General features: G+C 57.1%; 1 protein-coding gene across 6 annotated transcripts in view; it reads left to right on the plus strand.

Moving 5' to 3' along the window:
- CAPN5 (calpain 5) overlaps window positions 1-15,039 on the plus strand; it is a 49,146-nt gene that overhangs the window by 7,630 nt on the left and 26,477 nt on the right. For 2 of the 6 annotated variants that reach the window (XM_053670825.1, XM_053670826.1), the window contains exons 1-2: window positions 5,130-5,186; window positions 7,993-8,236. In XM_053670825.1, the coding sequence (XP_053526800.1) occupies window positions 5,134-5,186; window positions 7,993-8,236 (297 nt within the window). In that variant the 5' untranslated portion in view covers window positions 5,130-5,133. Of the gene's footprint in view, window positions 1-5,129; window positions 5,187-5,494; window positions 5,663-6,666; window positions 7,032-7,130; window positions 7,207-7,992; window positions 8,237-15,039 lie in introns of those variants that run through there. The other 4 variants (XM_053670828.1, XM_037138098.2, XM_037138099.2 and 1 more) reach the window with 4 other exon arrangements.

Below are 15,039 nucleotides of genomic sequence, written 5' to 3' on the forward strand. Positions count from 1 at the left end.
TTGTTATGTGGCCTGACTGGGGATTGAACCCGCAACCTTGGCACATGGGGACAACACTTTAACCAAATGAGCTACTTGGCCAGGGATTATTGACTTTTTAATGTGTATTTATTTCCTTGATGATTGGTGAAGTCAAGCACATTTTCTTCCCATTTATTGGCTATTTGAACATGCTCTTTTTCTTTGGTCTTCTTCAAAAAGCTTTATAGTTTTACTTCTCAGTGGGATTTGCACTCTGCCTGGAATCTTAAGGTAAAGCCTTTTCCATACGATTGACAGTTGACCCATCCTCTTCCCAGTGCCCTGTGGTGTCACCTTGATTATCCGGCAGGCGTGAGTCCTCCTCACACCTGATTTAACCTGCGAACTGTCAGTGTGAGTCCTCCAGCTGTTCCTCAGATGTCCGCGGCTGCCCACGGCCCTCGGTGTGCGGCCCGTCGTCCCACCGCAGTCAGACAGGAGAGGTGACGTGCCCCTGCCACTCAGCCCGACTCCACAGTGCCCTGCCCTCTGACACTTGGTGTCGGGCCAAGGTTCCTGCACAGCTCTAGGAATATAATTGTTTGCTTAAAAATCAACTTCCTTCTTCCTTATCTCCTAAAGGAAGCTGCGTGTCTACTGTGAATGGAATGTCACTGTTAGTCTCTGGACGTACAGGTGACTGAAGAATCCTACAGACCCACTCAGTCCCTGTCTGGTGCTGTGGCTCTGAGCCCAGGCCTGTGTCTCCCTCGTTGAGTAGATGGGGAAGGGCTGTGAGGGACTGACTGACGTCCCACTGGACAAACCGAGTCCTCCTGGAGAGAGAAATGGCTGGGGAGCGACTTTTCCACCAACCTCTTTATTGCCCCATCGGAGCACGCCCGAGAGCGGTAACAGCGGGAACGCAGGCTCTGCCTGGGGAAGCCCTGCCCTGGTAGCTCGGATCCAGCTACCAGGCCACAGATTGGGGTGCGTGTGCTGATTCAAAGCTTTAATAATAAGTAGAAAATATGGCTTATGATATAAAACGTGTGTTTTCATAAGATAGTATGTGCCAATTTACACTAAATACTTCAAAACATTCTGCACAGAGAACTTACAGATCATGTTTATTTAGTAAGACAATGTCTAGTTCTTTAAGAAAGTGTTTTTAAGAACATAACTACAATGAAAATGTCAAAACCAAGGACAGAAGTATTAAACCAATTACTTTATGATATAGGATCTCATCACCTTATTTATGTAACAGCAGGCAGATTTTTGTGCCAGAAAGGGAATTGGGAGGAGACTAAGCTAAACAAAAATTCAGGGAGGGGTGTTCATATAGTTAATTGAGGCTTGAGGCTTAATAGTATTAAGTGGGTCTTTGAACATCAGATTTTGTCTATAAAAATAAAACTTCCCCAAACATCAGAAGTATACTTTCCCACCTCAGCAAAGATTTTTTACGTTCACAGTTTAGAGTTCTGCTGTTCACTTATCCAACATGGGAACAGTATCTGCCTAATTTCTCAAACTTAACTACTGGTGTCAGCCTTCCGATGGTGATTTTGTTGCATTTCCTTTTTACTTTTTTCTCCCCCAGTGAACTTAAGGCCTCTGGTAGCAAACGTACTGAAACATGCTTAGATAAAAGCTGGTCTTAGGAGATATTTGATTCATAAATAATTCAGCAAGTATTTATAGAACACCTACTCCATGTTGGGGTCTGAAAGAGCAAGGCAGACACAGGCCAGCCTCCAGAGAGCTCACCAACCAGGACACGGCAAATCGAGCCCCGGTTCTCAATCACGATGAGTCCTCATTTCATATTTAAAGATTTGCATAGACACTGATTTCCTCCATAGGGGTCCATGATAACCCTTGTACATATCATTCATTAGACTCCCATGAAGGGAATTTCAAACTCTGCCTGTTGCTTTCTCCAGTCACCCCCTGCTCCCTCTGGCAAAACGATGTCGGGTCCCCTTCGGCCTCCCAGCTCAGCCTCTGCCCTTTCGCCTATCCCGCTGGCTTTTCCTGTGACGCTTTGCTACGGCTTTCTGTCCGCTTTGCTGTTACTCTGTTTCTTTTCCTCCTTCCTAGAAGCCTGGTCATCTGGGCTTCCCCGCCTTCCCTCTCCTGGCTTCTCATTCACTTGAACCATCCTAACACTTCCTTAAATGTTGGGCCTGCATTTAATTGGCCAGCGTTTCGATGAGCTGTGCTGGGAGCATCAGGTCTTTATAATACCCTCTTCCCGAATGCTATTTAGAAATAGTACCCTAAAAAAAACAAGGGCAGTTTTCTTGAGAAGTCCTGTTTTAAAGGCTGTATTAAAAGAGACTGGCAAAGGAATGCATAATTCGACAAAGGATGCTTCTACTTTATTCTCAATTCTTACCAAGTATTGGATTCTATAAGATCACTATTAAAATCTTTGGTATGGGGTGTCAATTTCCACATAAGGGCTAAATAAAAAATTTTGATTTTTGGCTCTGCTCTTTGATATTAAATTAAAATTGATATGAACACACGAACCTTGAAACTTAAAAAAAAATAAAGAAAGAAACCCAGCATGATACAAAGACAGCCTTGGCCAGACGGCCTAGTGGGTTGGAGCGTCGCCGCCCCGCGCCAAAACACACACACCAAAAGGCTGCGGTTTGACCCCCGCTTGGAGCGTGTGCAGGAGGCAACTGATGGATGTTCTTTCTCGATCTCCTTGCCTCTCTCTCTCAAATCAATAATATCCTCGGGTGAGGGTTAAAAACAAAAGTTAAGACAGTTAACTACTCACTGATATGTCTATATCCTTTATCATAAATGATACTGAATTAAAAATTCAACTATTTTTTAAAATATTTTATTTTTAGAGAGAAGGGAAGGGAGGGAGAAAGAGAGGCGGAGAACATCAATGTGTGGTTGCCTCTCACACGCCCCCTACTGGGGACCTGGCCCATAACCCAGGCATGTGTGCTGACTGGGAATTGAACCAGCAACCCTTTGGTTTGAAGCCTGTACTCAACCCACTGAGCTACAGCAGCCAGGGCAGAATTCAACTTTTTTTGAGTCAGGTGCTGTCCAGCAAACTGCCACATATGATCCTCAATCCTTTTAAAATTTTAACTTGGAAAACCCTGGCTGGTATACCTCAGTGAATTGAGTGTGGGCCTGTGAACCAGAGGATCGCCATCCGATTACCAATGAGGGCACATGACTGGGTTGCAGGCCAGTTCCCAGCAAGGGACACACTAGAGGCAACCATACATTGACATTTCTCTCCCTCTCTCCTTCTCTTCCCCTCTAAAGATAAATAAATAAAATCTTTAAAAAATTTAACTTGATGACAAATAGAAATATTCAGGAAGTTTTCATTTTCTGGATGTTCTGATTCTCAGATAGAATTATCAGAAGCACCCTCCAGTAATGAGACCGGTTGGATGCACCACTCACTCCAGATGGGCTGGCTGGGTGTGCCGTGAGGCCGCGAGGAGACTAGGCCTTCTGTGGGGGAGGTGCGCACCTTCGGGGCAGACGCGTTAGCCTCCACACACAGCGTGGGGACCACAAGGAGGGACATGGCTTCATCAGCCGTTGGTGTTGTCACAGCACTTTGAACCCCTGATTTTACTTTTACAACACCACCAATATTTACTCTGAAGGGTAATCCTATCCTCCAAGTAGCGAATATCAACGACTTCCAACAGGCTCTCTAGGAATAATTCACAGTTCTGACCATGCTCAGGGAAGCATTTCCGGCAGTCCCTGCAGGGTTTATTCCTAGTCCATCTTTGGTAAGTTGCGGTTCAGCCCCCTGTGAAAGGTGCGCTTTCAGGAGCCCTGAGCTCTGTGCGTGGCAGCGTAGGTTGTCAGCATGATCTCAAAGGAACCCTCGACATGGTGTGGCCGGCCTGGCAGAGACCACCAACAAGCCGCAGGCTCGGGACACATTCCTGGATGTTCCTTCTCCTCTACAGAACGGGAGTTAAACTGTCCGTCCTGTTTCTTCCTGGCGTTGGCAGCTGCCACGACCAGAGAAGGCTCACGGGTGTAGCCGGCAGCGCTGCACGGCCGGGCTGCAAGGTGAGCCCTTTCCTCGCCCAGCCTGTCTGCACCACCGCCAGCAGGTCCAGGGGACAGCGGCCGGGCCACAGCCTCCTGGAGAGTGTGCGCACCATTTCTAAGGCAAGGACAGAGGCTCCTGGAGGGCAGGCCCATGGCAGATGCCACTTTCTTACTTTGCCACCTTAGAAGCTGGAACCCGATGGGCTTGGTAGCAGCTCAGAGGGTGAGAGATTTACCCAGGGACACACAGCTCTAAGCGGTGCAGCTGGGGCTTGAACTCTGGTCTGGTGGACCTGCTGGAAGACTGGGTTCTCTGAGCTCTCCGGCAAGCCCTGGCTCCGAGCCAGCTCCGTTCCCCATGCGGCAGTGCACAGGGCCCACCTCGCTAGGCCAGGCTGGCTCGGAGTCGCTGTGCGCTTGCCTGCTGTGAGCCTTTCCCTGCGCTGCTGTTCCCTCTGCCTCTCTTCAGGGGCTGTCTCTCCTCAAGGACATCTGACTCCTGGGGCCAGGCCTTTGTGTCCCTCTGGCTGGAACCTCTGAAATGACACAATTTCAATTTTGCCTTGTATTCATGAGGTTCGCTGGGGACCGAAACCCTGAATTTCTGTGACCCTCCTGGCCAGAGTCTGGAAACCGTGTGGACATCCCCCAGGGTACCACGCATTAAAGCGACAGAGTGCTGTTCTGCCAACACTGTCTCATTTGATCCTCCCAGAGGCCCTGGCACATTATCTCTTCCTTCCAGACGAGGGCCATGCAGCCCAGAGGGGTGACATGGCCCGTGCTGGGCCGCAGGGCTTGCAGAGACACCGGGGGGACTGCAGCCAGGCTGCTCTCAGGAGGAGGGGACCGCTGGGCCGCAGCCCACAGCACCCAGCCATCGGAGGGGACGGGGGCGGAGCCGAAGAGAGAGGCGGGCCCTGGTCTTCAGGAGACCTGAGAGCCGGCGCCGCCCTGATCTGGAAAGCCGATCCCCCCCAGGGTCCCCGCCACTCCCTGTGCTTGTTTTCCCATCCGTGAAGGAATTCCTCCCGTGTCACCTGTGCTGGTTCATTCAACACCAGTTTACTACACGGGCCCGGCCAGTGTTGGCCTCTGGGGCCCATGGAGTGGAGGGGGCCCTGCGCTGGGGAGAGGGACGGGCGCACAAAGATGGGGTACGAAGTTAATGGGCGGAGTCACAGGGGTTCCAGGATGGCGGAGGGGAGGAGCAGTGTCGGGGGCGGGCGGGAGGTGCTTGGGCTGAGTCTCTCGGCTGACCAGGGGTTCTCCAGGTGTGGGAGGGCAGTGCGGGCCCGGCCCTGAGGAACAGCGCTAGGGAGTGGAGGCAGCTCGCAGCGCAGGGACCTAGGCCCTGGCTGGAGAGCGGCGGGGGGTGGCTGAGACTGGCCCGGCGGGGGGATGAGGGCGGGATGAAGGGCAGCTGGGGCGCTCAAACTGTCCTGTGGGTGCGTGGTTCACACACACAGGAAAAACCTTCAGAAGTTGGCGGTCCTGAAGCTCCAAGCTCAGGGCCAGGCAGAGGAGACCTGACTTCCCTGACTCTGGGTTTGTCCGTGGCCTTCTGTGCTTTTGCCTGGAACTACAGGGAGAGAGCAAAGCCAGGAGGCTGGTGACTTTGTGACCTCAGGAGGTATTGGCTCAATCAGCAGGAGGAGTGGGAAATGACCCTGGGGCAAATGCAGGGTGCAGGAGGGGAGACAGCAGGAGGCGCAGCCTGTGCACAGGCCCAGGCCAAAGAGCCTAGCTCGGGTAGGCCAGGGTCAGGCCGGCTGGCTTGGGTGAGGTAGGAGGGATGGCTGAACTGGGTCAGACCCCAGCCCCGCGTGGCCCAGGTTCTCCCCAGGCCCTGGCCCAGCGGAGCTCTCCCCTCTCAGACCCCGGTCTCCCTCTGCCTCCACAGGAGCAGACCTTCCCACAGCCAGCCATCCGCTGTGCAGCCTGGAGGGCTGCCAGAACCCTCATTTTCCAGCAGCCTGGCTGGGTGACCTCAGCCAGCTCGCTCCCCACCCTGGGCCCTTTGGGCTCTGAACACTGGAATTGCTAGAACTGATTCTGGGCTCCTGCTTTCAGCTTTTTGATCTAATCCTTGCAGCTTAAATTGCTTCCTGAGAGGCCCTGCAGAAACTGGAAGCCTTGGTGCTAATGACTCTCCTGGGTGGCCGTGTGCCAGAAGTCGAGGGGCCTGGCTCCCCGGCTCCCCCCTTCTCTTCCTTCAGGCCTCCAAGGCTGGAAGGTGGGAGGGATGGAGCAGGGTTATTGGCCTCCTGGACAGAGGAATGGCCAGAGAGGTTAAGTGGCTGGCCTGAGCTCACACAGCAGGGGGGCAAGCAGGCCCTGTAGGACGTGGGGGCAGAAGGTGAAGTGGCCGTGGGTCTAGCACAGAGGACAAAGCAGCCGTTGGCCTGTCAGCAGACAGGCGGGGACAGCGGCCCCTTCTGCCCTCCCTGTTGTCCGTGCTGTTCCACACTCACTGCCCGTTCTCACCTCCTTTCCTTCCTGCTTCTCCTCCTCTCTGGGTCTCCTTCTCCCCTTCCCCGGAGGCTGGCTCAGCGGGCCATGTGGGAGGGTGTGTGTGTGCCTGCCACTCAGCCCTTCCTCCTGCATTGTGGGGTCACCAGGCCAAGGTGGAGGCACCCAAGTCAGAGGATGTGGCTGAGTCAGACTCTTCCACGGAACACGGACGGGTCACCCCCCCCCCCCCTGAGCCTCAGTTCTCTTGTCTGAGGAATGGCAACAGTGCAAGGCCTACGCAGCACTGTGTGCAAATGCCGTGCACAAACCTCTAGCTAGTCAGTCTGCACCTGGCAGGCGCAGAGGAATGGAGGTGAGGGGTGACTTGTCCCCATCTCTTGTTCCTGCTCCCTCTGGCCCACCAAGCAATTTCTTTGGCCTTTGGTTAATTTTAATGTCATCGGAGTACTGAAGCAATTGCTGTTCCCATTGTGGAGGTGATAGAATGGGGACTCAGCCTGAGTGACTTGTTCAGAGTCACACATCAGGTGAGTAGTACAGCTGGGACTGTCCCCCACACCAGCCTTGCTCTCCAGCTGGGGTTCCCCCAGAAGGCGGCCCACCCTGCCTGGGTTTCGCTCAGCAGGGGCTGGGAAGTTGGAACTGCCCTGGGCCGGCCCCAGGCTGAGCAGACAAGGGGAGTGCGCCCAGACGGAGTCGGAGGTACGGGGACGTACACGGGGCTGCCCGGCGTCCGTCGGGGTGTCTGAGGCGTCAGGCCCCGCAGGCTGCCGCGCCTCACCCGCCCCCGGCCTTCCTTGCCATGTCCACCCAGTCTGGTCCCTGGAGTTTGGTTGGCACATGGCAGCAAGGGTCAGGGCACCGGGGCGCGTGGGGGCTGACAGGAGGGTGACCCTCAGCCACTTGCCGGGTCAGGCTCTGTGCCAGTGGCTGTGTGTGTGCAGGGTCCTGGACCAAGTGGGCTCTGCCTTCTGTGGGCTTATGGTCCTGTTTCCTGTTCTGGGGCCAGAGAACAAGTGTGAGTGGCAGCTGCGGGGCCCGGGCGAGGTTTGCCCACATGGGGCAGCTCATGCTGCTCTGGACCAAGGGGCGGCATCCGGAGGGGAGAGACCTGGAGGCGGTGCTGCTGCTCCCCTGCGGGTGTGGTGGCAGCCGAGGAGGTCTCGGGCAGTGGGGGGTGGGTGCCCCTGGGAACCCCAGAGCCCCACGTGTTTGTGCCCTTGGCCTGCTGTCACCTCCAAGCATCAGAAACGAGAGGATTCGGGCTATGGGGGGAGGCGGGCGGCTCCTGTTCCTGCCCTGTGTGTACCAGCTGTGCCACCCGGGCGGGTCTCGCCCCCTCTCTGAGCCGCACTCCTGGCCAGTGGGAGTGAGGATGCCCACTTCACAGGCCTGCGGAGGGAGTGGGTGGGGATCACCTGACTCGGGGCCTCAGCCCTTAGAAAGCGATGTTCTTCTTGTCTTCTGTCCCCTCTTCTTGCCTCCCAGGTGCCCCCGGAGCTGCCCACACACCCACCCAGCCCTCCGCTCGCTGCTCTTGGCCTCCCCTCCCTGGCCAGTGCCCACCATGTTCTCGTGCGTGAAGCCCTATGGAGACCAGAACTACTCGGCCCTGAAGCGGGCCTGTCTGCGCAGGAAGGTGCTCTTTGAGGACCCCAGCTTCCCGGCCACCGACGACTCGCTGTACTACAAGGGCGCCCCGGGGCCTGCTGTCCGGTGGCAGCGGCCCAAGGTCAGTGTCTGGTCTGAGGCCAGCAGGCCCCCACCCACCCAGGCTGCAGGGTTGGTGGGGTGGCTGAGAAAGTGGGGGTGCTGATGCTGGGCCTCCTGCTGTGGGGTTTGACCTCGATGTGGGGGATGGGCGCCAGGAGAATGGGCCTTGACCCCTGGACAGCAATGCTCAGCCAGGATTCACCCCTCTTGGCCTCAGCTTCCTCACAAGGAAAGTGGGGCCCTTCTGCCTGGGCACCCTCCTCTCGCAGCCTGTTTTTGGCATAAAAATAAGGTGATGTGGATGTGACCTTTTGTTAGTGAAATTCAAGTGTGAGTGACATTTAAGTCCCATTTAGTGACGTTCCTGTGCAGGGAATTTACTTTGCTGATTATGTTCATAATGATTTTGAAATAGTCATTTGCTGTAAATGAAAAGTACTTATTATTCTGATTAATAAATAATAATAGCAGTAAAAATGATAGCACCTCGCAGGGCTGTTGGGAGCAGTGACAGATGACGTGGGGATGACTGGCCGGGTGCCCGGCGCTCAGCCCAGCCAGCCTTCACTTCTCGGCTGAGAACAGGGGGGGACGCAGCAGCTGGCCCGCTGCCCGCCGGCCGGGCCTTGGTCCTCGGGGCTAAAACGGAAGTGTTTGGCCCCATGGCTTGATTTCATCCTCTTTAACCTGAGTCCTCTTTAGACTATTCCTGAGTCTGACAGTGGGTGCCCGTGGGGGCCTAGAGGAAGGGGAGGCTGCCGGAGGTCCCCACCCAGGTGACACTGTGAGAGCTGGTCACACAGGAGGGACTTCAGTGCAGGAGCACGTGGGGCTGGGAGCAGTCTCCCGCTGTCCCATAATCGGAGAGCGCATTTGCCAGGAAGGGCCGGGCAGGCAGAAGGCACAGCGCGAAGAAGACGCGGAGGCCTGAGCCCCCAGGCTTGTTTGGGGCATGGTCGTGCCACCGGAGCACAGAGCTGGTGGAGGGCAGGGGGGGGGAGAGGGGGCAGGGGCTCTGCACCCTGACAGCAGCCCCAGGCGCCACACCAGAACCTCTGGCCCTGAACTCTCAGCCGCCTCCTGCCCCTTGGGCCACCCCGCTGGCCCACGCCTTCCTCTCTCCTTTGTCTGGTGGGTGGGGGAGGAGGCCGGCCTCAAAGGGCCTTTGTGAGGCCCCGGGCAGAGAAGGAGGGGGAGACACTCAAGCTCTCCTACCCCCTCACTGCCCGCTCCGGGCCCTTTCCTGCCCTCCTGCCATCACCCGGATGTTTTAGGTTTGTTGCTGTGAAGGAGGCTGGTGAGGCCTGGCTGGGGAAGTGTGAGCTTGGTGTCCCGAGAGGGGAAACGCGGGGCTCAGCATCCTCCTGCCCTGTGACCCTGGAGGACACCTGCCCATTCGGAGCCTCTTTCCTTCCCTGCCACACTGTCTTCCGTGTCTCTCCTGTCCTCACTGGCTTGGTGCCTGGTCCTCTCCAGACACTGAAAGAGAAGGAGCAGAGCTGCCTCTGCCCCAGATGCGCCGGCTGATGACAGAGGCACGTGCTGGTGGGTGGTGTTGAGAGGGAGCCGTCTGGGCTGGGCCGAGGGGCCGGGGGGCCGGGGGGGGGGGGTGTCCATTCCTGGTGGGGAGGAAGCTCAAGGCCACAGCTTAGTGGAGCTGACCCAGAGTTGAGACTGTGCAGATCAGGGTGTGGCTGACGGTCAGTGTGCCAGCAGTGCCTGCTGGGTGGTGGCAGGGTCAGTGTGACCCACAGGCCCTCACTCCACAGATAGGATGGGGAGGGGGCGGTGGTGGAGCAGGAAGTCAAGCCTGGCTTGCTTCATGCGGGGGCGAGGCCAGCCCAGCAGGGCGACCTTAACCCCAGCTGCTCCCCCTCGGCCAGTGAGGCGGCCAGTGAGGCGGAACTGCCCGAGGCACCTGCATTCCTGTGGAGTGCCACTTCCTGGGTCCTGTGCCCTGTGTACAAATAGAGCAAAAAGCCAAGTTTCTCCACCGCCCAGGGAGGCCCTTCTTCACTCCCACCCACCCCCAGCTCCTCCTGGCGCCGCCGTGGATACCGTGGCCCCTGTGTCCGCCGAGGAGCTCCTCGGCCAGCCTCCTGCCGGTCGGCCTCCTCCTTCCCCTCTCCAAAATGGAATGAAGAGGCTGGTTTTCAGCCAGATAAACTTGGCTTCATGGGAGCTGTGACCATGAGCAAGTCACTTCCCCTCCCTGGGCTTCAGTCGCCTCATCTGTCAATGGGGGAATAATTCTCGCCGATCCTGGTTTCTGGGGGTTGAAATGACTTGAGCCACCTGTGGCCTCAGACACATGGTGGGCAGATGACAAACTGGCTCCCCTCTCTCCTCTGCCTGCCAACCCCGTGTTGGGCCCCCACCCATGGCATCCACACCCAGGGCACCTGCCTGAAGCCCACATCCTCCTCCTCCTCTCGCCACAGGTTCCTTGTTCTTTGTTCCTTCCAGCTCAGTAAACATCTTCTGGCCTCCCCCACAGGCCAGGGAGAGAAGGGAACCACAGACAAGGCGCGTCACTCGGGCAATCCGAAGTGAAGGGGCGTGTGTGTGCTCCCTCTCTCCCGGGTCCAGAGCCTTTCACGGGGCCCCTGCTCATCCCTGAGGGGTCAGAGTGCCCCTGCCCTCTGTCCAGCCCTCTCTGTCTCCCCCCACCCCAGCCCACCCCCGTCTCTGGAGGTAAGGCTGCAGCAGGCCCCTTGGTGGGCAGGGCCAGGAAGGGGACCATCTGGGATCCTACAAACAGCTGTTAGTTTGGGAACCTTCCAGAATCCTCCCAAGGTGGCCTTCCGGTCCCTGACCCCAGCTTGGGGCCCGTGGTCATCGCCAGCACCTGGGGAAGGCCCCGCTCCCTCCTTGGCTGTGCTGAACCGTAGCCACTTTATACCGCAAAACAGGCGGTTTGCACCAAGGCCAGCCGCCCGGCCTCCGCCCGGCCCAGGAACGACCCTTCATGGCACCCACTCACAGGATGCCGTGGGGAGCATGAGGTGGGGGGTCAGTCCGTTGCGGGGGTGGTGTGGGAACAAGCTGTAACCCTTGAGAACACTTCCTGGTTTCCCATCCCAGGCAAAGGTCCTGCTTCCTTCCTCAGCCTGTTGCCCATGTGTCTGGTTGATTCCTGCTGCGACCTGAGATTCTAGGCAGGAGATGACTGGGGTGAAAGTGGATGGATGCCGGGGGAGCGAGGGCGGGAGGAGGGCTGGAAGGTGCCTTGGATCCGCTGTCTGCTGCATTCCTGCTTGAAACCGGGCCTGGAAACCTGCAGTTCTCGTTGCTGCTGAGGGAGGTGGTTATGGGCAGTGACCTGTGCCCGGTGGAGCTGGTCTAACCTGCTGGGAGGGGTGGAGAGGTGGCCGCAGGTGTGCAGAAGGCTGTGCCCCCGAGGGAGGTGTGTTGACCAGAGCAGCCAGAGTGGCCACACCCAGGGCCCTCGGCAGGTGCCCTCAGCCCAGTCCTGCGTGTGGCTTTGCCCTCCTTCCGGGCTCCTGCCTGAGCCCCCGTGATGAGAGGGAGGACAGGTGGCCAGGAGCCTGGGGGAGGGTGGCGACAAAGGTGGGAGCTGTCTTGGGGCTGTGGCACGATTGTGCCTTGGGGGCATTTGGAATCCTCGTTGCCCCCAGAGCCTCCCTGCCCGCCAGAGCTTTCCATACCTGCTCTGCTGGGGTTACCACCCCCGGGCAGCCCAGCAGGACCTGGGTTCTGTCCCATCGGTCCACTTACTTGGCACAGGACCTTGGGAGTCATTGTCTCCTCCTGGGCCCTGGTGTCCTCCTCCTCGGAACGGGCAGTTGTGTCTCTGTTCGGGGCCATGGCTGGGAAGGTCTGACGAGAGGAGTGCCTCGAGGCCACCTCTGCTGCAGACCCTGGGGACACCAGGCTGCAGCCCTCTCTTCCCGTGGCGGGCTGTGGCTCTCCAGAGATGAAACCCCTCTTCCCCCTTCTCCTGTCAGGCCTTCTGGACCCCAGGGAGGCAGATGCTAAGCCCTGGCTCTGTGGCTCAGAGTGCGGGGCTGGGAGGTAAGAGAAGGAGGGGACAGAGGCAAGACTTCCGGGTGCTGCCTCCCTGGGGCCCTGTGACCGGGGCGGCGTTTCTACAGCCTGTGCTCCAGGTCTTGCTGGTGGAGGTTGTGCTCTTTCTCAGGATCATGAGGAAAGCGTTCCAGGGGCCCACGTAGGGCAGACTGGGGAGGGCGAGACTTATTTTGAGTGAGAATAGAAGGCTGTCCCTGGGTTTTCAGGCCCCCCGTTTCCCACTGTGGATAAAGACCACCTGGACCAGCCTCACCTTCACTGAGGCCAAAACAAAGGCCGGTGTCCAGAGATTTGCGCCATAAAGTTGCTGGGGGAAATCATGCTCTTCCACAGGAGTGTTAAGAAAAGATTTGATGGCCCCACACACAGGAAACTGTGGTGTGGCGAGTTTTATTCTGGTGAATGGCCACCCCTGTGTTGCATTTCCATCTGTCCTGCCATGGGAAAAGTCCAACCTGGTCTCTGGCGAGGCCAGAACGAAGGCCAGTGTTCGGAGTTTTCTGTGCTGTGGTAAAGCTCAGTCCTCCGGTCCCTGGGCGGTCCTCTCTGCCAGCCCACCAGGCTGCTGGACCACGTGGTGGTGAGTATTCCCAGGTGCCAGGGGAGGAACGCAGGAATGAATGGGGTGAGTGCAGGTGAGTGAGGGCGAGAGAGAGAGCTTCTTTGCTTCCTTGAGGTCATAACCAGGAGCTTTTTCAAAATAACCAAGTTCCCAAGCTTTTGCGGCTTCTGACAGGTCCAGCCCCTAATAGTAACCCCTCTCCCAGGTGGACCGATGGGCCTCTTTGGTCAAGCTCCCATCTTGACACGTCCCTCCCTTCCCCCAGTGGTCTGTGGGGGGCTGTCCTCTTTTCCCAGTGGTCTTCGACCGACTGGGGACTCCCAGGGGGGACGTGTGAAGCTGTAGCTTCCTGGTTAAACAGGCCCAGTGTCCCATTCCCTTTGTTTTCTTCCTTTTATTAATAACTAGTTTACCCCCTACAATAACAGCATCAAAGCTGAGTCTTTTGAGCCCCAGGGAGCTGCTAGACCAGCATGGTTGCTATGGAGAAAGACCCGTGAAAGTGCATGGGGTGAGAAGGGCTTTGTCTTTGTTAGTCTCCTCAGATTATCTCTGGCTTGGGATGGACTAGGTGCTTTTTCAAAATAACCAATCAACTTTCCAAGCTTTGACGGGCTTCTCATGGGCCCACCCCCTGACCAGTGCGTTTCCTGGATCTTCCGGGGTTGTGTCTCTTATCCAATTGGATCCTTTTCCCAGGCTAGACTGACAGGCCGCTAGGTCCCTGTCCTGTCTCCTATTGCCCACGTACTTACCTCCCCTTTTCCTGTTCTGTCCCTTCCCCCAGTGATCTGCAGGGAACAGACCAGTGATTCTCTGGGTAGTGTGTGAAGCTGTAACTTCCTATGGAAGCAAGCAGGTTTCATGCCCTAGTTTATTATGCTGCTTAATGTCTGATTCCCTTTGCTCTCTTCCTTCATTGATATCTAGCTACCTATGCAACATGGGGAAACCGCCTTGCAGCTTGGCCCTGAACTTGTCGCTCTGAAGTTCCCTCTAAAGCCACTCATATCCTCAGGGAGTTATGGCCTCATTCTGGGCCTCCAACACATGGGTTTGCTCAGGCAGAGGTGCCAGTAGGGTCCCAAACACCTTGCTGAGAAGGGATAGCCCTTTGCCCCACTTTGTCTTGTAGGTGCTGTGCCTCCACGCCTGTGGAGTCCCTTCACAGCCCTTCGAGAAGAATAATCTACCTCCTTTGCATAGATCAGGAAACAGGCTCAGAGAGGCTGAGCCACTGGCCCAAAGTTGCACAGCCAGTAAATTAGTGAGTGCAGGAACTTGAACTCTGACTTCCTGACTCTGGAGCCCTCTGCTGGCCGCCTGCAGGAGGACCTCAGCACCTCTGTTGGGATTGAACTGGCTCTGGAGCCCCTGCTGAAGTGGAGGCGGGCCCATGCTGTGTGGTGGGCCATGTTATCCCACCTCCCTGGGCCTCAGTTTGCTTGTCTGTAAAGTGAGCGGAGTGCCCACCTCTGAGGACCACAGTGCGGACTGACCCTAGTGCAGGATGCCTGGCACTGGGAAGCCGCGTCTTAGAGATTACCCCGCCCCCCACCGCCCACTGCAGCCTGCCCCTCTGGGGGATCGTGTCCTCCCTCTCAGCTCTGTGGGGTGAAGATGCCAATGGGGAGGAGGACGGGCCTGGGGTGAGCACTCCAGGAGCTCTGTGGGCTTCGGCTTAGCTCTGTTCCGCACTTGCTCGCTGTCTGACCTGGACAAGTCACGGCCCCTCTCCGAACCTTCATTCCTCATCCGTAAAATAGATCGACAGTGTCACACTTCTCAAGGGGAGGGGGGAGCGTCCTTGAAACAGCCTGAGGAGGTGCCCACACCGAGCCCAGTGCATTGGCTCCCTGCTTCTCCCACCCTCTGCACTTGCCACACGTATTTTTGGTGTGTGTTCCCCCAGCACCTTCCTTCACCCCACTTCATGACTGGGCACCTGAGGGCCAACCGGGGTGGGCGTCGCTGGGCCGCTGGTGCTGGAAAGGTGTGCTAATCAGGGAAGACATGAGGCAAGAGGAAGGTGGTGGCCGGGGTCCAGCCCCCGAAGTCCTTCCATAATATCTGTCCACCGTGGCATCTCTGGCAGAAGAGCAGAGTTCTTCAGCAAGGGAAGGGAGAGGGGCCTTCCAGGCAGCGCCTGGGGGAGGCTGGCGTGGGGAAACCGACTGGCCACGTTGGGTCCAGTCTGCGAGAGCCTCCAT

Source organism: Artibeus jamaicensis, unplaced genomic scaffold (genome assembly GCF_021234435.1).
Source record: "Artibeus jamaicensis isolate MK-2021 breed Jamaican fruit bat unplaced genomic scaffold, CSHL_Jam_final contig_64, whole genome shotgun sequence".
Lineage (NCBI taxonomy): Eukaryota > Metazoa > Chordata > Mammalia > Chiroptera > Phyllostomidae > Artibeus > Artibeus jamaicensis.